At 49.7% G+C, this 23,010-nt stretch overlaps 1 protein-coding gene across 1 annotated transcript; it reads left to right on the forward strand.

The window, feature by feature from the left end:
* The first annotated feature begins 208 nt into the window (after positions 1–208).
* On the forward strand, positions 209–12,782 carry HSPB8 (heat shock protein family B (small) member 8). The gene is made up of 3 exons (XM_047088536.1): positions 209–575; positions 6,684–6,747; positions 12,623–12,782. The coding sequence occupies exons 1-3, from the start codon at positions 209–211 to the stop codon at positions 12,780–12,782; spliced, it is 591 nt and encodes a 196-aa protein (XP_046944492.1).
* Positions 12,783–23,010: the final 10,228 nt, after the last annotated feature.

Genomic DNA, 23,010 nt, shown 5'->3' on the forward strand with positions numbered 1-23,010 from the left:
ACCAGCTGGTGGTAGCCTTTGGAGTGTCTTTGGGGGCTGGGATCCCAGCCGGGTGCACACCCTCTGTCCTTGGCAGTGGACGGTTCGGCATTTTCTGAAGCAGAAAAATAAGCTTGGAGGGCCAACCCACCCACATCACCTTGCTGTGTGACCTTGGGCAGGTGGCTCCCTCTCTCTGAGCCTCCGTTTCCCCTCCAGCTCAGCAGCCATGGCTGATGGTCAGATGCCCTTCTCCTGCCACCTCCCAAGCCGCCTGCGCAGAGACCCCTTCCGAGACTCATCCCTCCCCTCGCGCCTGCTGGATGATGACTTTGGCATGGACCCCTTCCCGGACGACTTGACTGCCTCTTGGCACAACTGGGCCCTGCCTCGATTCTCCCCAGCATGGCCTGGAACCCTGAGGTCAGGCATGGTGCCTCGGGGGCCCACGGCTGCAGCCAGGTTCGGGGTACCTGCTCAGGGCAGGAGCCCCCCACCCTTCCCTGGGGAGCCCTGGAAAGTGTGTGTTAACGTGCACAGCTTTAAGCCAGAGGAGCTGATGGTGAAGACCAAGGACGGATACGTGGAGGTGTCTGGTGAGTGAGGGGCAGGAGTGAGAGAGAACCCGGGAGAAGGGTGTAGGCCTCAGCCCCAGGAATGGCCAAGAGAATGTTTGTTCCCTTAGAGGGTGAGCTGTGACGGCGTGACACAGGTGACTTCAGGGCTCAGGAATGCAGGCCACAGAAGTTATCTTTGTGGAAAAGCTGTGCTCTCCCTGGCTTCCAGGAGACACCTCAACCTGACCCAGTGGCTGGGGCCTTTGAGGGCTGTATCTATCAGTCAGAGCACAGTCAGGGAAGTAGAAACCACGTCACAGGTTTTGACAGGAAAAAAAAATTAATAGAAAGGGTAAGTCAAACAGATAGAGAAGAAATACAAAGACAAGGACGAGATGGGGCACAGTGTCACAGCACAGTCTAGAAGAGTGTGTTAAGTGCTGTGCCACGATAGAGCTAATGATCAGCTCAGGTTTCAAGAGGAATGGGGCCCCTTGTTCCAGATTAGGGCGCTGACTAATTGGGACCTTGAATGAGCATTTACTCTCTGCTAGGCACCGCACTCCGCCCTTTACCTGTAGCATCTCAGTGAAGGCAACCAGAGGAGGTGGGGCCTGTCTGTCTCTTCTTTTCACAGATGAGGAAACTGAGGCACAGAAAGCTGAAAGTAACTTGTCCAAGGCCGCCCAGATTCAAACTCAGGCTGTCTTGGGAATTGGGAGGCCAGAAGAGATTTGATGATTTATTGAGCACCTACTAGGTACCAAAAACTGGACTAAGACTCTTAGATTCCTTCTTCCAAGTAATCCTCACTCCGGCCCTGAGAAGCAGGGCTGTCTGCTCCCATTTCACAGCTGAGGAGGCTGAGGCCCAAGCGGAACTTGTCCGAGGTCACGCCATGAGTCAGCAGCAGGAAGAGTCTAGGCCTGCCCAGGACGCCAGGCCTGGGGTCCTTGCCGCCACATCCCAGCCTGGGAGAAAGGAGGAGGAGACAGGAGACTCAGTCCCTGCTGGGCAGGGGAACAGCTTTCTCTCTCTTCCCTCCCAATTAACGCTCCATTAAAAAGAGTGTGTTCCCGGCACAGGCTGGCAGGCCAGAGAATCAATAAAAGCCATTGCAAGGCAGGCTGGGCGGATACAAGCCCTGGTGGGGCAGGCGGCAGGCGGTGTGTAGGGGGAGTTTTCAAAGCCTCCCAGGGCGGAATTGTAAACATCAGAGGCTCTGCCCGGGGGTGGTGGGCCAGGAGACACGCTGGGGCCATGTGCGGATGGAGGGGTTCAGCCAGGGCGTTCCGAGTTGGCTGGTGGCCAGGCCTGAGTTCTGAAAGTGGCTGTGCCACACTAACCAGCAGGATGCACAGAATGTTTATCTTTCCCGAGCTGTGTTTCCTTATCTGGAAATCGGGGTTCTGGTGCATGAGGATTGTTGTATTAAATGAGCTGACGGGGGTCAAGTGCGGACAAGGGTTCAGTATTGTTATTGCTGTGATGCTGCTGTTATTAAAATGCTGGGCACAGAGCAAGGTCCCAATATACCATAGATCGTAGATGTTCTTTGAGACCTGGGTTCAAATTCCAACACTGCCCGATGGAAGACTGCTCAGAAAGTCTTCTCACTGTTCTGAGCCTCAGTTGTCTTATCTGCAGAATGGGGATCATGATAATATCTCTCCTGCAAATCTGTAGAGAAGATTAAATGTGAGCTGACAATATATGATAATAAATGCAGAGAGTCTGTAAAATGGAGCTAATAATAGTGTCTGCCTGGCACTCTGTAAACGATTATTATCACCACCTCTCCCGTCTCTGGTTTTCATTCGGATTCCAGAGTCTTCCACCCTTGGTTGGAGGTGTCCCCGTGCCCTCTGGCCCCTCCAGGAGACCCCTGAAGTATATCTCCCCCATTCTCTTCCTTTCTACGTGCTTCTTTAAAAAAAATTTTTTTTTAATGTTTATTTATTTTTGAGAGAGACAGAGTGTGGGAGGGGGAGCGGCAGAGAGAGAGGGAGACACAGAATCTGAAACAGGCTCCAGGCTCTGAGCCGTCAGCACAGAGCCCGATGCAGGGCTCGAACTCACGAACCGTGAGATCATGACCTGAGCTCAAGTCAGATGCTTAACTGACTGAGCCACCCAGGTGCCCTTCTAGATGCTTCTTAACAGGTGGGTTCTGGCAGCTCCAGGCTGAGATCTCAGCTAAGCACCTTACTAATGCAATGGCACTGAATGAGGCTTTGAGTGAATCATGGAGCCTCAGTTTCCATATTTGTAAAATGGGGTGGTTGGGTGCTTCAATAAGACAGACAAAGCCTTTTTAGGTTGTAAAATGCCTCATAGGTATGTACTTAGCACCCTCAGCTTGACAGAATCCAAATCCCCTGAAAGTATATATAGAGACTCTCATAAAATGGATATGAAATCAGATTGATATCAGGGTTCCATTTAAAATCAGCTCCAATCTTTTATCCTATATCTCATAATGACAGACCTATTCTTCTTCAAGCACTCGGTGTAGGCACTGTGCTAAATGCCTACAAATGTTGGCTCCCAGGTTCCTCATGTGGACTTGCAAGGAAATATAGGTAGGTTTGTGACACCCACTTTACAAGGAGGAGATTGAGGCTCAGAGAGAGTAACTCACCTGAGATCCCCTGGTCGTCCATGGCAACGTCTGAAATTCAAAGCCAGGCCTGCTGAGACAGTTCCGAGTCAGGATGGCTGGATTTTCTTCTGATTATGCAGCCTCGGGCAAATCCTCCCACGTCTTGGGCTTCAGTTTTACTGTTGGCCTTAGGTCTTAGGAGGAGTTGAACTAAATCAGTATTTGCCAAACAGCACATTTTAAGATATCACGAGGCACCTGAGAAATGGAAGGAAGGCGGTACAGATTTTTAAAAGGTGCCAGAGGAAACAAAATTATAAACAGGTCTCCTTACTGCAGGACTTATCAGAGCTTTGATTTGCTACATTAATGTAGTTTATGGCTTTCTGGAGGCAGCCCTGTCTTATCTGACCATATATGAGTGTATAGTTCCAGGCAAGTGTTTGGAAAATGCTAGATTAGATGCTTTCCGTGATGCTTATACACCCCAACTCGCACCCTGCAGCCCGCAGCCAAGAAATGTTCTCTTCATGGGCCACTGGGCCCAGCCCTGGCCAAGAAGAAACTGGAAAACCCAGAGGCCTTATTCCCACCCCCTCTCCTTAATCCCAGGGCCTCTGCCTCCCCTGGAAACAGCACCTTCTTTCTTTCGCTGGGCCAGTGGCTTTCCCTGAAGTGCTGATTCCTGCTTCTTGGTACCTACACTTCTCTGAGGCATGTTTGAAAAAACAGCAGCTGTGAGGGGCCTCTGGCTTGCCCTGCCTCCAGATGAGTTCTTTTTTTAAAAAAGAATCATAATTACTTTTTTCTGTTTACGAAAATAAAATATTGCCACGGTAGAAGACATAGCTAGGAAAGCAAAATAAGAAATTAAAAATCACTCCTAATCCTTAAGCTGCCCCAATAAATAGATATTCAAATAATATGCAAATTAGGCTTCACGATGAGCCTCTGGTAGCAGCATCCACTTTCAACCAGGCTCCTCTTTATGGAAATCTTGGAGCTGCCCCTGCTCAGACATCGTCCCCCCCCCAACCCCAATACCCTATTTTCAGGGCCTGGACAGGGAAGCTTAGCCTTTCAGGAGTAGTCCTTTCTCCAAACATCAAAAGAAGCCACAAGCCTTCGCCTTCACACAATATTTTTACCACTTACAAAGCAGTCCTGTGACTCATTTTCATTTGCTGCTCACAGCAACCCCCAAATTAGGAAGCTATTGTCACCCCCATTTTAGAGAAGAATAAACTGAGGCTCAGAGAAGAGTAGAGATGGGCTAGAAAGTGTTAGAGCAGAGACTGAAATCCAAAACCCAAATACCTTTGCTCCAGCACTCCAAGCTGTGTGACCTTGGGCATATCACTTAACCTCTCTGAACTTCTGTCCCCCATCCACAAAATGGTAATAATGAGAGTCCCTGCTTTCTAAGGTTGTCACGAAAATTAAAGGAGTCGCTATTAGTAAGGGGCTGGGACAGTGGCTCACACCAAGAAAGCGCTGTATAAGAGTTCGTTATTGCTTATTATTCCCAGGACACCAGCGGTGCAAAAGGGCTGAGTCAGAGGCACTGGCCAGTCCCCAGGGGAAGCAGGCCTCTCTGGAGGCCCAGGCTCTGGGGGGAGGGTGTCAGAGAACAGACAGTGCTCCTGGGCCACAGGCCCGGTTAGGGCTGGACAGTTGGCACTCACGGATTTGGCGGGCCCAAATCAACTCTCCCGGGGGCAGCGCGTTCAAAGCATAGCATGTTCTGGGTAACCAGACAGTGGACCCCTTTCCACCCAGCCCGTGAGAGAATAAATTGATGCAACCTTTCCTAAGGGCAATCTGGCAATACAGAGCAAGTCTCAGAAATTCTAGAACTTAGAATTTATCCTAAAGATGTCATCAGGCCAGATGCAAAGATCCAGCTGTAAGAATGTGTGGTTCTCTCTAAGGTCAGATACCGTCTCACTGCCCAAAAAGCCAGGGATTGGCTAAATGAACTTACGGATCCCTACAGCGGAATGCTGCGCAGCAGTTAAAGAAATCATGTTGCCGAAGAATATTTGGCAAGACGTGGAGAAATGATTATGATGTGTTGGCAAGAGATAACAGTTTTGAGCATAACGCGCAATATGATCCCATTTCCTAAAATCTGCGATATGTATCTATCCTATATAACACTTATGTCCATAGAAAGAAAAGTCTGGAGCGTATACAAAAAATGTGGTCTTGTCGCAGTGATGAGGACAGGTAGTTTTGATAATTTATTTCGGCATTTTCTACATTTTCTAGCATACACATGTATTATCTTACAGTCAGAGCAAAGTCAGTAATAAAGAAATTAGGAATAATGAAAAAGCAATTGATAACATAATCGCCTATACGTCGTCAGTTTTTTTAAGACTGGGGCTGCCAAAAAAAAAAAAAAAATCCCACGAGGTGATTTACACTCTGGATTCCACAGCTTCTCAGAAGGGTGTCCCCGTGGAAATGAGGGTTCTTGGCCTGGGAATGTGGCCCCACAGATGAGGAACAAATAAAGATAGGAGCTGAAGGGCTCCTCCCTGCCCTAATCTGGTTTGTTTAAAGAGAAGTTAGAGACTCTCCCCATTAAAAAAATTAATAAAAAAGGAGTAAGGAGCAGTCAAGAGGCTCAGAAGTTGCTATGTAAATTGAAGGCGATAGCCAGTTTGGGCCCAAACCTTCTTATCTTTTCTCTTCCTAAGGAAAGAAAACAGCCCCACCCCTGCTACCCTCTAGAAGGTGGGGCAGGTGGAATTTCAAATCTGTGGTGTCTAAGGTGTCATTTCTTAAAGAAAGCCCTCTTTCGAGAGTCTGGGTGGGTTTTTTCTGTTTTGTTTGTTTGTTTGTTTGTTTTAGCAGATTGAAACATTATTTCCAGGCAGTTTGTCCAGTTTTAGGTAGAGATAATGTGGCTCAAAGAGCTAATTTCAGGCTGGAACAGGCAGAGGGGCATCAGACCCGCAGCCCTCGGTGTAGACTCAGAGGGAGCTGGTTCAGAGCTCAGGCCTGCCGTACACCTGCTGGGTGACCTTGGACCCATCACTGGGCCTCAGTTTCCACATCAGTAACCAAGGGGGAAAGAAGCCCACCTTCAGAGCTAGGAAAGACTCTGTGCGTCGTAAAGTCAACTGGGTGGCAGACTAGGGCTCAGCATGCGACCCCACTTCTTTTCTATCACCCCTCCTGGGATGTTAGCTTCAGGGTTCGACTGGCTGGTTAGGGGAAAGGGCCCAGAGGCAAGACTTAAAAGATACAACGTGTGGTTCAGTCTCCGTGATTTCCTAAATCTAACTTGTAATTGCCTACAAACCACCGTCTAGGCCTCCTGTCTGGTCCGTCGTCTTAGTTCATCTTTACGACAGCCTCGGCTCAGGGGGGTCCGTTTAGTAGACGAGGGACCAGAGAGGCTCAGAAAACTGGTGTCTCCGACCCCACGTCAAACGGCGAGGCAGGGGCAGGGGCAGGATTCGAACCCAAGTCTGAGTCCTGACCAAAGTCTGGGGGACATCGATGCTTACGCGCGGCATTCCGCTCTCTTCTAGGCAAACATGAAGAGAAGCAGCAAGAAGGTGGCATCGTTTCCAAGAACTTCACGAAGAAGATCCAGTAAGTGCCCTGGTGGCGTGGGTTCCAGGGTGAGGGTGGAGGAGTGGGTAGGGCCTGGGACCCAAGATCTGGAGCGTCTCCGTCTTGGGCATCTCTCTTTCCAGACGAGCCCCAGTGAGGGAATCGAACCCTCACACCTAAAGGGGAGAAAGTGTCACAGCAAACCTGCCGTAGGGTCCCGGAAGAGGTTACGTAGATCATGCCGTCACACCTGGGCTCCGTGCCCCGCGAGGTGGGAAGTTAACAATGTCACTTTACAGATGAAGAGCCCGAGAATTAGAGAAGCAAAATGATTTGTCTGTGATTCGGTGAAAATCGAGGCACTCATCCCGTGGCACGCTTGAGGGAGGATCTCCACCACCATCAAGAAAGACCCTCCCTTGGTGCCCGAGTGCCCAGTGGATCCTTCCAAAGGGTGCCTGCTCTAAGTGTCCCACCGCGGGAGAGCGTGCGCCTTCCCTACGGTATCCACAGGAATGAAGGCGGAACTTGTCCTGACATTGCTGTTTCCTCCTGGGAGGGGTTTGGAGGCTGAGAGGTTGGGACATGTGAAGGGTGGGTTTTGCTGAGGGCTGTGGGAAGGGCTGAGCGGGGGGAATCATGGGAGCGGCCGGAAGACCACCAGGCTGGGCCAGTGAATCGAAGCCACACCGGGGGCCCTAAGGACGATGCCTGTAGGGAGGGAGACGACAGCCGGGTGCTGCTGCTAAACACCTCTTCCCTGTACTCAGCAGTTGTCCACTGTGTGCACTCTGGCTCCAAAGCCCTGTCCCAGTCAATGCCTTTAATCTTTGCAGCGGGCAGAAGAGACATTACCCTCCTTGTTTGTCGGGGAGACTAAATTCCCAGAGGTGTAAGGGGCTACCTAAGGTCCTTACAGTTAGAATTTAGCTCCAAACCGATCCCTGAACTCGGTTCAGTGCTCGTGCCCCGGAGCAAAGGATGCCCTTTCTTCACCTGTAAAAGGGATGGGGGTGGCTCTTGATTCCGGAATCCGCCGACTGAAAATGAAATGAGATCAGAGCACAGCCACCAGCACCCAGCTGGTCCTCATAAGTGGCAGGCTATTATTACTATCATTGGTGTGGTTATGGAGTCTCAACTCCACCCTCGGCCCTGGCCAAAATGTCCTGGTCTGGAGAGATTGCACCAGCTGAATTCTGAGGCTTCCTTCAGCTTTGGGATTCTGCAGTCCTGTCTCTCCTGCCGTGTGCCCATTCCTGACCCGCCCCGGCACCTCTGAGTTCTTAGAAGCCCATGGACGCTTCCCAGTAAGGCAAACAGCTGTTTCTCTTTACGCTCGTTGGCTCCCCTGCCATCCCCAAGACCCACACCTCTTCCTGGTACAGCGGCCAGACCACACGCTGCTGAGAGGGAGAGGGGGGAAAAGAAGGGGGGACAAGTGCGGGGGAGCTGATGTTTCTTTGAAGAGACTCAAATAAGGTCTCAGGATGGAGTCACCGACAGGGCAACTCCGTGGAAGGGATCGAGCTGGAAAGAAGTCAGCGGGTTAATCATCTTTTAAAAACATGGATTTCCCCATCTCTGATGCCTCCGGGAAAACAGCTTGCTGGGGTGATTTGACCAATAGAAATGTTTAAAGTTTCTCAAAGCACAGGCTGCTATTCGGCTGGGGTCCAGCAACCGAGCTGAGCTTCTTGTTATAATATTGGGCTAGCCATTGTCTTGAGCCCCACAAGTGCCCTCCCTAGCCAACCTGGCTTTCCTGATCCTGTCTCTGGGATCCTCTGAGCCTCCCCACATGCCAACAACAGGGGGTCCCCAGGACCCTCCTCCATCCCTATGCTATGTATCCATCCATTCTGTCTGGTCATTGTCCAGCTGTGCCAGTTGCTAAATATTTTGAAGCTCACCTCTGGGTATAGGGAGACCTGGCTCCATGATAAAGAAAGTGGGTAACTTAGAACAACCAGCTGAACTGCTCTGAGCTTCTGTCCCCGCGTTTCCTCTGGACCAAGTTGTGATGGGGAATGAGAACATGTGTGTCAAACATTCAGCACAGGGTAAAGACTCAGTGTTCAGTCTGTGAGGACTAATATTATTTTAAAAACTCTGCAAGGCTGGAGTCACATGAGAGCAGCTGGGACCTCCCGGGACCCCCTGGCTCTGCCCAGGCTCTAGACACCAAAGATGGCCCTGGCCCACTCTCAGGAGGCTCCATTGACTCTCCCCGGAAAAACTCTGGTCATCAGAGAACAGGGGGAAGTTCCTTCAGCCAGAATGAGATCCTTGGAGTTTTCCACCTAGGCAGGATGCTACAGCTGTTTGCCTTAGCCATGACTAGGAAATTCGTCCCAACACATCCATCCCCATGTGAAAGGTGCCATGTTGATTGGATGAGGGGGTGCAGGAGAGATCTTGTGGGTTGGGAGCAGGGCAAGACGGTAGATGGGATCTTTCCATAGCCAACTTGAATGTAAGGACAGGAAGCAGGGGACGCAGGAAGTCATTGATGGAGGATGCTCAGAGTCAAAGCAAACTTTAGGTCCCTGCTCTCCATCTTCCCAGGTATCTGTTTTGCTATTTACTGACACCTGTAATGTGTCAAGAGCCATAAGAGGGGTATAGGTGTAATATTATTTCACGTGTAAAAGAATCCTGTGGAGCCAGTGTTATTAAGTCCATCTTGTGGATAAGAAAACTGAAGTTCAGAGGGATGTTGGAATTCCACAAAGGTCACACAGCTAGTGATGAGCCAGGTCTGGGATTCAAACACAGATCTCCCCACCTTCAAAGCCTATGACCTTCCTGCCTGGGTAGAGGAAACTGGATTGCAGTCATTTGAAGACCATCTTCAACTACTCTCTGCTTTATGTGTTTACATTCCCATATTATTAGTTGCTTAAGACTTCTTTCCTTTTTGATCAGGTTGCTTTTGAGAAAGTTAAAGTACTACTACTAATATGTTCACTGAAGAAGGCAGTCATAAAACAAACCCAATGAAAGAAAAATGTGGATAAGTTCCAACTAGATAGCATTACCTGCTTAAGGGTTTAAGCTTTAGATCAGCTCTGTCTCTGTTAAAAAGTGACAATAGCAAGGGATAGAGGCTAACAGCGTTAAAGATCATGGTAACACTTAGCTGAGATGTTCATTTGGATGCAAATGGAAGGATTGAGAGAGAATGGAAGAAGAATAATTTTCCCACCATGGTGGTTCAACATATAGGTCACCTGGTGAGAGACCTTGAACAAGTCTATTTTTATCTTTGGGTCTCAGTTTCCCCATATGTAATATGAGAGCACTGTCCTGAACAATCAAGAAGATTCTTTTAGGCTCAGACATTTTTTAGTTTGGTGATACCACAATGTGTGCTAAAATATTCACAGCCATCCAGGTTCCCATTTAAATGGTCAGTGACCGTAGTAACAATGTAGAGGCTAACATTTATTGAGCACTTAAGGTATGCCAGGCACTGGGCTAAGCCCTTTGCTTTCATTATCCCATGTAATTCTCCCAGACAGAAACTGTTAACCCACTTTTCATATAAGGACGTAGGTTCAGAGAGGCTAGATCACCAGTCCAAGGTCACACAGTCAGCAAGAGTCAGAATTCAAACTCAGATCTGCCTGCCTGCAAGGGCCATGCTCTGGACCATGGCTGCCCTGCCCCATTGCACCAGGTATGCTACGGGTTAGCATGTAAATAGTTAAACGGAGTCAGCCCATCCCCAGCAGTGGGACGGAGGTCCAGACTTTTGGCCTTGTCTGTGCTTCAAGTTTGACTTGGTGCCTGCCCAAGTTCCCTCTTTTTCTTCCATCCTTCCCAGAAGGCCCCTTGTTAATCTCCGTGGCTCTAATTTGGCAGGAGTCTCCTGGGTAGATTCCACTCATGTGGCTACATGTTGCTACTCACAGAGAAAACTCCCCAGCCCCTTCAGGAAGGATCCTGCCCTGGCCAGGAATGGATCTGCCTCATTTCTTGGTTCTGTCATCAAAACCCCTGCGTTTATAACAGGCAGAGTCATCCTGGACCAATGGAAAGATCTATGCTGATTGACCCTCCTAGCTTCCCTACCATAATCCTTTTCTCAAAAGTTTGGTGCCAGGGGACGCAGTAGAGCAGAGCATCATGGGTTTGGAGACCAAGATTCCAATTCCATTTCCATATGCTTCTTACCAGCAGCGTGACCTCGGGCAAATCGCTTCACGTCTCTGTCCTCAATTTCCTTGTCTGTCAATCGGGACAGTGAGGGAACTTGCCTGGTGGGATTATTGTTAACAACTAAATGAGATGATATGCAGGTGATGGTCATAGTTTCCATCATCTTTATTTATAATGGCATCCCAGTGAGGCCATGAACATGTTCTCACAATACCAGTAGTTTGATGAAGGAACCATGTCTCAAGATTGCCTCATTTTACCCAAAACGATCCAAAAAATTATAATATATAGCTTCAGAACGGGAACCAGAGTTGGATTCAGAAATCCTGTCTTTGATGTTCTCACTCACTGAACATGTCACTTGATCTCCCCAAGTCTCTGTTAAATGTTTTATGCAACAGGCATATTAATTCCTACCTATTAGCCATTGGAGGATCATTATAAAGTTCTAGCCAGGTAAAGCCTATAAATGTGTTTTGAGAACAAAGCAATTATGACCTGCCAAGAGCTGCTTCAGATGTGACCCAAATCAAGGCTCATTCTTTTTTTTTTTTTTAAGTTTATTTATTTACTTTGAGACAGAGAGAGAGCACAAGCAGGTGAGGGGCAGAGAGAAGAAAAGACAGAATCCCAAGTAGGCTTCCCACTATCAGCACAGAGCCCAATGCGTGGCTTGAACTTACAAACTGTGAGATCATGACCTGAGCTGAGATCAAGAGTCAGACGCTTAACCAACTGAGCCACCCAGGCGCCCCTCAAGACTCATTCTAAGCATCATAGAGTAGCTTACTGTGCGACCATCCTGTTCCATCAGTAATTCACCAATAACGCGTTCTCAGCAGGCACATGGCAGATGAAAATGTGTTGCCTGCTGTGACACCTTACCTATGTTCTACAAAGGGAGGGGAGTGGTGGCCATTTCTGCCAGCAGCCGGTCCAGTGAGAGTAGAGAGACCTCAACCAAGGATCAAATATCTGGGCCCCAGGGACCTTTTAAGTTACTGTTCGAACACCACTTTACCGTTTGCAAAGCATGTTCAGACTCTGTCTCATTTCAAATACTATACAATTTTAATATTACTATCTCCGTTTGCAGATGAGGAAATTAACTCAGAGCAATTGAGTGACCTTCCCAAGATCATACAGCTAGAAAAGGGCAGAGCCAGGATTCAGACCCAGCGTTGTATGCCCTAAGAGCCCAAATTCATATCAGAAACATTTTCTTTTGGGGCATCTGGGTGGCTCAGTCGGTTAAGCATCCGACTCTTGGTTTCAACTAAGGTCATGATCTCACGGTTCGTGAGTCTGAGCCCCACGTGGGGCTCTGAGCTGACAGTGCGGAGCCTGCTTGGGATTCTCTCTCCCCCTCGGCCCCTCCCCTGCTCACTCACGCTGTCTCTCACTCTCTCTCTCAAAATAAATAGTTAAGAGGGGCGCCTGGGTGGCGCAGTCGGTTAAGCGTCCGACTTCAGCCAGGTCACGATCTCGCGGTCCGTGAGTTCGAGCCCCGCGTCGGGCTCTGGGCTGACGGCTCGGAGCCTGGAGCCTGTTTCCGATTCTGTGTCTCCCTCTCTCTCTGCCCCTCCCCCGTTCATGCTCTGTCTCTCTCTGTCCCACAAATAAATAAACGTTGAAAAAAAAATTAAAAAAAAAAAATAGTTAAGAAAACTTTTCTTTCGAGTGAAAAAAAGAATGTTTAAGCGATATTAACAATAATACATGAAGAGTGTCTTGTGCTTCTCTCTCCTAGGCTTCCTGCAGAGGTGGATCCTGTGACGGTTTTCGCCTCGCTTTCCCCAGAGGGCCTGCTGATCATCGAAGCCCCCCAGGTCCCCCCTTACTCACCATTTGGAGAGAGCAGTTTCAACAACGAGCTTCCCCAAGACAGCCAGGAAGTCACCTGTTCCTGAGACCCCAGTCTTGGCCCATCTTTATCCCTCCCCAACTGCAGGGCCTCTCTGTATTCCAGAGTACATTACTTTAGCTGAATTCATAGATTTAGTGACTAAAATGTTAGGGGTGGGGGTGGACTGACCACGGACTCCCTGGATAGCGTAGTAGTAGGTTTTTCCACGGGACGGTACAATTGGCAGGGTCCTGCTCAATTGCATTAGGCCAAAATGCTGGGAGATTGTTTCTTTACCTTTTCTATCATGATGAAAATGTTGCACATTCTATAGTTGCAGAACAGATAGAAGGGGACATGACATTTCACACTGTATCTTACCTTGCAGCTAATGCAAAAGGTTGCTTTTCTCTGGGGACCTCCCTGTCACCCAGATTCCTAGTCTGGGCTCCTGGTTTCCATGCCTGCTCCATGGTTTGGTTGATGGAGCCCACTGGCTCACCCCACTGTGTTTCTGCAGCCCTGGTCTACAAAGGGGTATAGATAGGTCTTACATCCCCATATGGGATTTATCCAACAGCCACATGAAAACAGTGCCTTCTGCTCTTCACCCAGGCATTTATAGCATGTTCCCAAGTTGGCACTCCCTGAGGACTCTGGAAACCGATGTATTCTCTGGCTAGAGTCTCCCCTTTCTCGTGCCTCCTATGTCCAATTTGGGATTTTTACAGAGGGGGCTGTCTCCAAACAGCTCCACCAGGAACCAAGCAAAGGCCAGACAGACTGGCAGGCAGGCTAGTGGTATTGTGTATATGAGTGAGATGTGTGTGTCATTGTTATTTGAATTGTGCTGTTGTTTAGGGGGGAATTAACAGTAAATAATAATAATAATAATAATAAAAAAAAAAGCTGATGTTCTTAGCTTTGTGTGCTTCTTTTGATGACAAACTAAATGCTATGCCACTTAGATACCCAATATTGGGAATGCTCGCGGCTGCAAGCAGTGATACTCAACGAGGAGTGGTTTAAATGACATAAACATCTGTGTCTAACTTTGTAAGAAGTCTAGGGGTGAGTGATTTCAGAGCTATTTTTTCAGTTCTTATGCCACCAAGAGCCCAGAGATCTTCTTCCTCTGCCATCTCTGACAGGGCTACAAGATCTGTCCTCATGTTTGCAAGATGGCTGCAGCAGCTCCAGTCATCTCATCTTCGCATGACAACACATAGAAAGTAAAGGTGGGGGTAAAAAAAAAGGTCTTCTCCTCTGACTTTCTTTTTTATAAGTGCACAAGATATTTTCCAGAAGCTCTTAGAAGACTTTTTTTTTTAAATCTCATTGACCAAAACTGGGCCACATGCTCTATCCCTGGAGCCAATCCCATTTAATCCCCATGACAACCCTGAGAAGTAGACATCCATTTTGCAATGAAAAAGCTGACGCTAAGTGGCTTTGGTAAGTCACAGGATAACAACAGAACTTGAACCTAGATGTTTGCTTTCAGAAGAGTTAACGAGGCGCTCCTGGGCTGATTTTCAAGGGCATCTCTAAACCCACAAATGACAGCAGAAGTCAGTGAACATTTCCCGAACACCTACTTGCTGAGTCCTGTGCTAGGAGCCAAGCATATAGTAAACAACGAGCCACGATTTCTGCCCATAGGAGCTCACAGATCCGTAACAAACAGGCAGATAAAAGCATGCCTGTCCCTCACTTAACTCCTTGTGTACCAGACACCATGTTAGTGCCTCCTGTGTGTAATCGGTGTTCTTGCTCAGCAACTCTATGCGGCATGTTCAACCGCAGATAAGGGAGCCGAGGCACAGAAGGGTTAAGGGCGCTGCCCCAGATCACACACCTGGTAAGTAGGGGGCCCAGGCAATCTGACTCCAGACTTACTATGAAATATTACCTCGTGCTGCCTTTCTCTCGACAAAGAAAATGTTAAGGGTGGGTTCAGTGAGTCCGTCACCTTGTGGGAAGAGGAGAGAGATGATATTTCAAGTTGGGGCTTTGCAGGGGGAGGAGAAGAGGGATGACGGGTAATCATAAGAGGGGGAGAACCTGTCAGACTTGAATACGGGCAGGGTTGCACGACTTGGGCAGGTAGGGGTAGGGGTGGGGGGAGAGGCCTCACCAGCAGAACACATGAGCCCAGATGAAAGGCATGCCCCTTTTAAAATCCTTTTATGGTTCCCCATTGTTGGACGGATTGAGTACCCGCCACTAGGTGAGGCTTGCAAGGCATTATGGGATCTGTCCTTGGGCTATCTCTCTCTGCCCTACCTTAACCCCTTACCCACACCCTCCAGCCCCACCTAACTTCCCCTCTGTTCCTCCAACCAGACAAGCCCTCTCTTTGCTACTAGAACCTTGGATACACTGTTCTCTCTCTCTCCATGATTCCTTTCTGGCTAATTCACCCTCCTCACTGGCTAATTCTTTAGGGTCTCAGCTCAGACTCCCACCAGGCTGGCCAGAGCCCCCTCTCACTTACCCCTATCCGCACACAGCACACCATATAACAGCTTGGGTGTCTGTGCAGCGGGAGAAGTAATAACAATCATAAAAACCAAAAGTAACCCTAACTGTCCTACTTTCAAGGATGGGAGGAGGAAAATTTCTACTCCGTTGATGTTTGTTCAACAAATATTTACTGGGCACCTACCACGAGTGACACAGCATAGCGGGTGCCTTTACACTGTGAGGGTCTGGTGACAGAGGGAGGAAATCGAAGCCATTATTTCCACGGTTGCCACTTCTGGGCTCATGAACGGGGGGACCCCGAGTGGGGAGAGTGGGAAGCCCACCCTCTGTGTCTGCTGTGCTAAGTGCAATGTTCCGGACATCAAGTAATAAATGTGTAGTGAGCAAATGAATGGCGAGGGTAGGTCACCCTGGAAAATTGGGCCAAAGGCATGATCTCAGTTCTGAGAGCTTCCAGCTTAAAGACACAAGCCTTGACATCAAGCTAGATGACTCGGCCCTTTGCAGGAGATCTCCAGCGAAATGAAAGAGTGTTGTTCCTGAGCCCTCGCTTCGATGATGATGCTGGGACAGGGGGTGCCCGGAGCCTGCTTCCCCACCGGCCTCCCTTGACCTGGCTCTCAGGAAGCCTTATTCTCAGCCCCCACCTCTGCCCCCTCCCAACTGCCTGCCAGCCAGCGGCTGCCAATGGTGATATATGGAGATGCCTTGATTTGACCTTGAAGGGAAGAAACAAATTAATGTGTCTTGAAATAAATTCCCGGAATCAGCGCTGGCTTCTCTCTCCCCCCACCCCCCACCGGGGGCCTCACGAGTTGTGCATCATAATGTGAAAATCAATACTGTCTCTTAAATGAGCCAACACCTGGAGCTGGCAGGGGGTGGGGCTGCTGGGAGGTCCCTTCCCACACAATGTCCGGAGCCCGGGAGTTGTCGAAGGGGTGGAAGGCTCAAGGCCTGCTGGGGGACCTGCTGTCTGGTTGCTGAGGGCTGGCTGAGTCACCTTGTCTGCAGCAAGGCTAATAATGCACCTGATCCCCAGCTCCAAGCCTTCCTGGGTGCAAGCAGAGGTGCTCTACCTGGAGATTCCTGAGGGAAAGGGAAGGGTAGCCGCGTGCAACAGCATTGCCGTGGCTATTCTCCAAGGATAACTGAGATATGGGGAAAGGGAGACACTCCAGGCCCAGCCCCCCAATTCAGCGATTCAAGGTCTATTCACTGAGCGCCTTTCTTCAAGGTCGGCACCAGTTCAACTGTATGCCCAGGTAGGGCGGCAACAGGTGTCCAAATATTGAAATACTTCAGTACCGCTTGATAAGCAACACTGCCTGAGCCTCTAAGGTGACCCCATTGTCCTAGCCTGTCTCAAGCATGTCTTTTTATTCTGATGCTTTGACCACTTGGGGACTTGCTTGGGGACTGCCCCCCCCTCCCCCCCGCCCCAAGCTTGGCTAATTCCCAGAGGTAGTAAAGGGCGCACCTGCAGGCACACTTTTTGTATGAAAACCAATGAATCCAGAGCCCATACCAACCACGCTCTTCATCCCAGCCTTACGCTCTGAACCACTATCCACCGGCCGTTCACTGCCGTTCATCGTCCAAGGTCAGGTTCCAGACACTGAGAGACAGCCCCCGCTCCCCAAAGCTGGCTGAAATTATTCGGTCGAGCCGATGCTAAGCGTGTCTACCCTGCCTCACCTGTTCCTTCCTGCAGAGACCACAGGGAAAACTCCTGCTCACATTTCCCCATTCCCTCCGCCTCTTAACGGACTCTGGTGCTTCTCCACACGGCCCCCTGCAATGTGACAAGCCATCTCCTCTTGGGACCTGTGAGCATAAAGAACAACTTTTTCAACAGTCCATCATCTCCTGATCTTGTGGCTTTGCCATAACCAAATAATCACAAAACCTCCATTCTAAAACACAGATACCTCCCCTGCCCTTCGAGTCTCTCTGGGAATAAGCAACTGCCTTGGGAGCCGTGGCCATTCTGAATAGTCAGTGCCCAGCCCTGCCGGTTGCTAAAGGTTTGGAGTATCACCCCGCCCTGCCCAGCCTACTCTGTATCAGGGACAGTACTAGACCCTGAGAACAGGACAGATGTGGGAATCCGCCCTCATGGGTGTAATGGGGTTTCAGGCAATAAATGATCGAGCAAAGAAAACAGCAGTTTCCAGGGCAGGACTGAGCAGGGGCTCTGAGATCAGTAAGCACTAGGGCCAGAAGGGATCTGCGTTCAGACACCACTGTGTGTGTCGCCTTGTCACTTGACCTCTGCAAGTGTTTTGTTTCTTCACCCACGAGAACGGAGGGTCGTGATGCCAGGCTGATATGAGGATCCAAGGTGTGTGTGAAAGGCTGAGCCCACAGGTGCTAGCGCAGGGCAAGGCCACAGTAAGCAAGGAGCAGCAGGTGGCCTCAGCCCGGCCCCTCCTGAGAAACTGAGTCCAGGGTCTTCCAGGGACCCATGGTGGGTTACTGAACCACTGGAGACCCTGAAGTCTGCACCTTGAGCTGACACTTTCCCAGCATCTGCCTCCCACTGCTCAAGGTCTCCATTTGGGAGAAGAAAAGCAGAAATGAGGGGCATTGGAGGGATATCAGCTTCCATTGTCCGAGCTCTAGAAGAAAGCAGACACCACACCTCCACAGCCTCAGTGGCCAAGCGCACTCCCTGCCTAAGAATGAACCTGTTATTGTACATCAGGAGAAAACAGCATTTTTAATGAAAGAGGAGGAGGGTTGGAGCCCCTTCAGCCGTCAGCACAGTCCTTAGGGCACGGCAAAGGCTCAGAACATGGCCTGTTATCAGCACCATTGTTAGTGTTGGATATCTTGCAAAACTGTGGAGAGGGTTCATTTAAAAAGAGAACACAGAGGGAGGGACAGAGGGAAGGGGCCGAGAACACACTGACGGTTTGGCCGTAGCATTTTCCTCCCTGGAAGACTTGGAAGCAGGTTCCCTCAGAACCCTGCTTGGCTGGCTTCACACTTTTCCCCCTCCAGGTCCCAAGCGGAGGTGCTGAGATTCTCTCCTCGGCTGGAGCCCAGACACCCAGCCTCCAGCACCTCTCACTGGCCCAAGGGAAGGGTAAGGGTGAGCTCATGCTCTAGAAACATTTCGAGAAATTCTGGTGTTAGTGGCCTAGGAGTGGGGGGGTGGGGGTGCAGTCTGGGCATGGATATGTTTTTTTTAAAATTTTTTACATCTATTTATTGTTGTTATACAGAGCACAAGTGGGGGAGGGGCAGAGAGAGAAGGAGACACAGAATCCAAAGCAGGCTCCAGGCTGTCAGCACAGAGCCCGACGCGGGGCTTGAACTCACAAACCGCGAGATCATGACCTGAGCCGAAGTCGATGCTCAACCGATTGAGCCACCCAGGTGCCCCGACGTGGATATTTTTTAAAAGCTCCCCCGGGGGATTCGAACTGGCTGCCAGGGTTAGGAACCACTGGAGAACAAGGTGCTGGGACGGGGGCCTCACAGGAGGAGCCCAGAGGAAGCTTGGATTCTGTCCACAGAGATTGGGAGGTTATCAGGGGCTAACAGGAAGAACTGATGTCAAAGGTGGAAACCCCAAGGATTAGTATTAACAACAATAGCAATTACCAAATGGGTGTTGTCTGTGCCCTTCACCTCCCGTTTTCCATTTAATCTATAGCCAAACTGCAACGATCCAGAAATGTGCCCAAGGTCCTGCAGCTGGGAAGTGGCACAGAAGCTAAGACCATTTTAAACTCCGGCAGACTGGTGCCAGATCACTGTGTTACCTGAGCCAGGGAGCAGGTGGCGGGCGAAGGGGTAAGAGTTTCTGGCGTCCAAGTAGACGTGTATCTTGGAAAAGACAGAACCCTTAATCCTCTGTGTCTTCATCTGTAAAGTGGGACTCCTTTGTTGCCACCCTGAGTATCCCCCAGAAGGTGGCTGGGAAGATGAGCAAAAAGTTTATTAACTACAGAGGACACTACCTCGGCGGCTCAGGAGAGCAGGGAGAGCAGAGGAAAGGCAGTGGCCAGCTGTCTTGGAAACGATGCCTCGTGACCTGATACCACGGGACGATTTCATTTTTCCTATGCCTGTTTGTGCTCTGTCAGAGCTGCGTGACAGATGGGCTTGTTCTGGTCCTGACAGTGACAGCTTCTAAAATCCACAGCAGACAGGATGACAGAACTTCCTGCCGATAGCTGTGCATGCTTGTGCGCACACACGCGCCCGTCAGACCCTCAGATCCGAGCCGGCACGGACGCGGTTGTTGGAGGGCAAATAATGTCTTTTCAGAAGTGACAGAAATTGAGAATCTCTGGGTACGTCCAAGATTTCACACTAGATTGGCAGCTCCCCGAGTTCCATAAAAAGAAAAAGAAATGGGGTGTGTTCAACTGCCATAGAATTTTGGAAAGTGCTGGGGTAGACCAACTTAAATGTCTTTCTTTAGGGGCGCCTGGGTGGCTCAGTTGGTTGGGCAGCCGACTTAGGCTCAGGTCATGATCTCATAGTTCGTGGGTTCGAGCCCTGTGTCGGGCTCTGTGCTGACAGCTCGGAGCCTGGAGCCTGCTTCAGATTCTGTGTCTCCCTCTCTCTCTGCCCCTCCCCTGCTCATGCTCTGTCTCTCTCTCTCTCAAAAATAAATAAACATTTTTAAAAAATTTGTTTAAATGTCCTTCTTTAATCTGGCAATGTGCATTGGGAGCTGCGAAAGGCAAGAACAGCCCGTAGCTCTTGATGGATAACAGATTAGCCCTCAAACGTACTGACCTAAAACAATAAACATTATTGCACAGTTTCTAAGGTTCAGGTATTTGGCTGAGGTTCAGCCAGGTGGTTCTTGTCTGTGTCTCATTACATTGTGTCAACATGTCAGCCGGGGCCGCCGTCATCTGGAGGTTTGACTGGGGCCGGAGGGTCTGCTTCTGAGCTCGCTGTAATGGCTGTTGGCCGGAGACCTCTGTCCCTCACCATATGGGCCTTCCAATGGGGCTGGTTGAGTGTCCTCAAGGCACGGCAGTTAGCTTCCCTCAGAGCAAGTGGCCCCAGAGGGAGCATGAGGCAGGGAGGTCTGACATGTCTTTTGTGATCTATGTAGCCTTGAATATGGCATGCTGTCACTTCTGCTGTAGGCTACTTCTGGGACCCATTGTAAAGGAACCTAGAACAGATCAGAGTCTGTTTCAACCTGAGTCAAGGGATCTGGGCTTTAATTCTTGCATGCCAACACTCATTGGCTAAGGTCTCCTCCAGGATGGGAGCGGAGTGTGCAGACATCAGGCTCCTTGACCCTGTGAGCAAAGTGGTCCTAGTAGCCCCAGGACAGTTCTGCAAAGAGTCACAGATGCAAATCTGTGTCACAAGGGTACCCAGCAGCCTGGCGAGGTGTGCACAGACAGAAAAAGGTGTAGAGGAAATCCGAGCAGACCGCTGGCAGTGTCTGCTGCATTTATACTCACGAAGAATTGGAAATGACAAAATGGCTCAAGGTACGGGGTTCGGTAGACAGATGGTGGTCCTTCCATACATTGGGAACAAGTACGCAGCCATTAACTCTCACGCTCCTGGAGATGATTTAGTGTTGCGGAAATAGCACACGGGGAAAGCTGGCCTCAGATAATCAGTATGGAGGATAGTCCATTTAAAAGAAAAAGAAAATTGCAGCTGCTTTTTAGTTACTTAGTTGTTATACATTTGTGTAAAAGTTGTTATTTTGGGGGGCCTCTGGGTGGCTTCATTTAGTTAAGCAGCCGACTTCAGTTCAGGTCATGACCTCACGGCTTGTGAGTTCGAGCCCCGCGTCGGGCTTTGTGCTGACAGCTCAGAGCCTGGAGCCGGCTTTGGATCCCGTGTCTCCCTCTCTCCCTGCCCCTCCCCTGTTTTTGCACGCTCTCTCTCTCTCTCTCTCTCTCTCTCAAAATTAAATAAACATTAAAAATAAGGTGTTTTGGTTTTTTTTTTTGAAGAAGGTGGATGTTCAAGTTATTTTTTTTTCCTTTGTGCGTTTTTGGGTTTTCCAAATATTCTGCATAGAGAATGTATTGCCTTTGAGACAACGAAAAGCAAACCGAGTGGTTAAATCTAAGACTCGATTCTTGTAAGGGATGCTTTGATGTAATGCATCACCTGATACAGATTTCACTTCCTCTCCTACAACGTGGCATTTGCAGACCATATGGAGAAATCATTATGTACACAGTCTGCATACAGGGACTGCCCTAGTTTGAATTCTGCTCCACCATTTACTGGGTGACCCTGGGAGAAGATCTTAACTTCTCTGTGCCTCTGGCTTGCGGGCAACGACACAGGGGTGCTGAGAGAATGTCCTGTAGAGCTGCGGTGGGGAATAAATGAGTTAAGATATGTAAAACACTAGAGCAATTCCTGGCAATATAGACGCCTTCCCCTACCCGGCCCTCGATCTAATGACTAGTCTGCATGGCTGAGGTCTTGTTTTGTGCTTCCTCCTCTCGTTAAAGCTACCCTGTCCCGCCTTTGGGGCCCTGCCAGGCCTAGGTGGGTAGCGATGAATGAATCACATTGCCCCATCACATGCATCTGTGCTCAAGTCTCCAGGGATGCCCTTTAAGCTCTGTACCGGAGGCCCCGGAGGGCCCTGTGCAGGTCCCTGGGGTGCTTACCTAGGGCTTCTGCCTGGCAGCATCTGTGACCCTTTCCTCTGGTCTCAGCCCCTCGATAGCTCGTGATTATGCGTAGCTTTGCAGGGACTTTCCATCAAAAAGCCCTGTCCCAAGCCAAACCTATCAAGGCCTTTCTCGTGGGAATGTGACATTTTTGCAAAGATTCTGGGATGGGAAGTAGCTGAAGCTGATTCATCCCAGTGACAGTCCCCTGAAGAGATGTTCATTTTTCTTACTTCCTAGATCCCTGGAGTGGCCCCCTTCCTGGCCTTTCTGGGGTCCAGTGCTTAGCTTTCCTGTCAATTATTTGAGCTACACCACATCCTTTTCCCCTGAATTAGGCGGAGTCTATTTCTTTCACTTGAAGATGACAAACATCAGCTGCTATTATAGTGAGAGAGGGAGAGGGACAGGGAGAGGGAGAGGGATGGACGGCAGGTGAGGGGCATTTCCACTGCAAGGTGAAACCCGGACATCTAGTCCAGCTCGATGACTGACTCCTTCCGTGACGCTGGGAAAGTCCTCCCGCCTCTTCCGTTGAGCCTCTGTCTCCTGGAACCATCCCACAGATCCAGTGACACTGGGAACCCTGTCCTAAGCTCCCTGTGAGTCTCCCTGGGATTATTCTACACACTCCGTAGCCCCACCAGCCATCTCGTCTAAGCTAGCACACCCATTTCTGGCCCAGATCAGCTCTCTGGAGCTCCAAATGCCTCCTGGACATTTCCGTGCAGGGGCTTCTCAAACTCCCCACCTGCAAAAAAGAATTCGGTGTCTCTTCTTGCAGACCACTCCCTCCCTTCCTCTGCCACTTTAGAACAAGGCATTAACACACACCCCTTCTTATCAGCCGGTCACCAGGCAGTGTACATACTCTGACGTCCTCCGTCACATGAGTCTTCTCTGTCCAGGTGTGGTCACTTTACAACATTCATCCACCTGCTTATCACTTAGTCCTTAGAAGTCCCAGAGGTGGGTAGTATCCTCAACTGGAGGAAAATGGGGAATCAGAAGAGAAGCAATCTGCCCAAAGTCAACACAGGAAGTAGGAAGCAGAGCTCGCATTTGAACGTGGGACTGTCTGAGACCATAACCCATGCTCAGTTCTCCCAGGAGCCCCAGTCCATGTGCCCGAATTCAGGAGGAACAAGATTTGGGCCAAGCGCTTTCTGGCCG

This window comes from Lynx rufus, unplaced genomic scaffold, assembly GCF_022079265.1.
Source record: "Lynx rufus isolate CCGP_SWC_20201006 ecotype Redwood Valley unplaced genomic scaffold, mLynRuf1.p SCAF_24, whole genome shotgun sequence".
In the NCBI taxonomy this organism is placed as follows: domain Eukaryota; kingdom Metazoa; phylum Chordata; class Mammalia; order Carnivora; family Felidae; genus Lynx; species Lynx rufus.

What these genes read in the sequence shown, in the direction of transcription:
- HSPB8 (XM_047088536.1), top strand. Translation starts at nt 209, where the DNA reads ATGGCTGATGGTCAGATGCCCTTCTCCTGCCACCTCCCAAGCCGCCTG. An exon ending in CGGATACGTGGAGGTGTCTG is followed by an intron (nt 576 to 6,683) that starts GTGAGTGAGGGG and finishes GCTCTCTTCTAG; the next exon opens with GCAAACATGAAGAGAAGCAG. An exon ending in AACTTCACGAAGAAGATCCA is followed by an intron (nt 6,748 to 12,622) that starts GTAAGTGCCCTG and finishes TCTCTCTCCTAG; the next exon opens with GCTTCCTGCAGAGGTGGATC.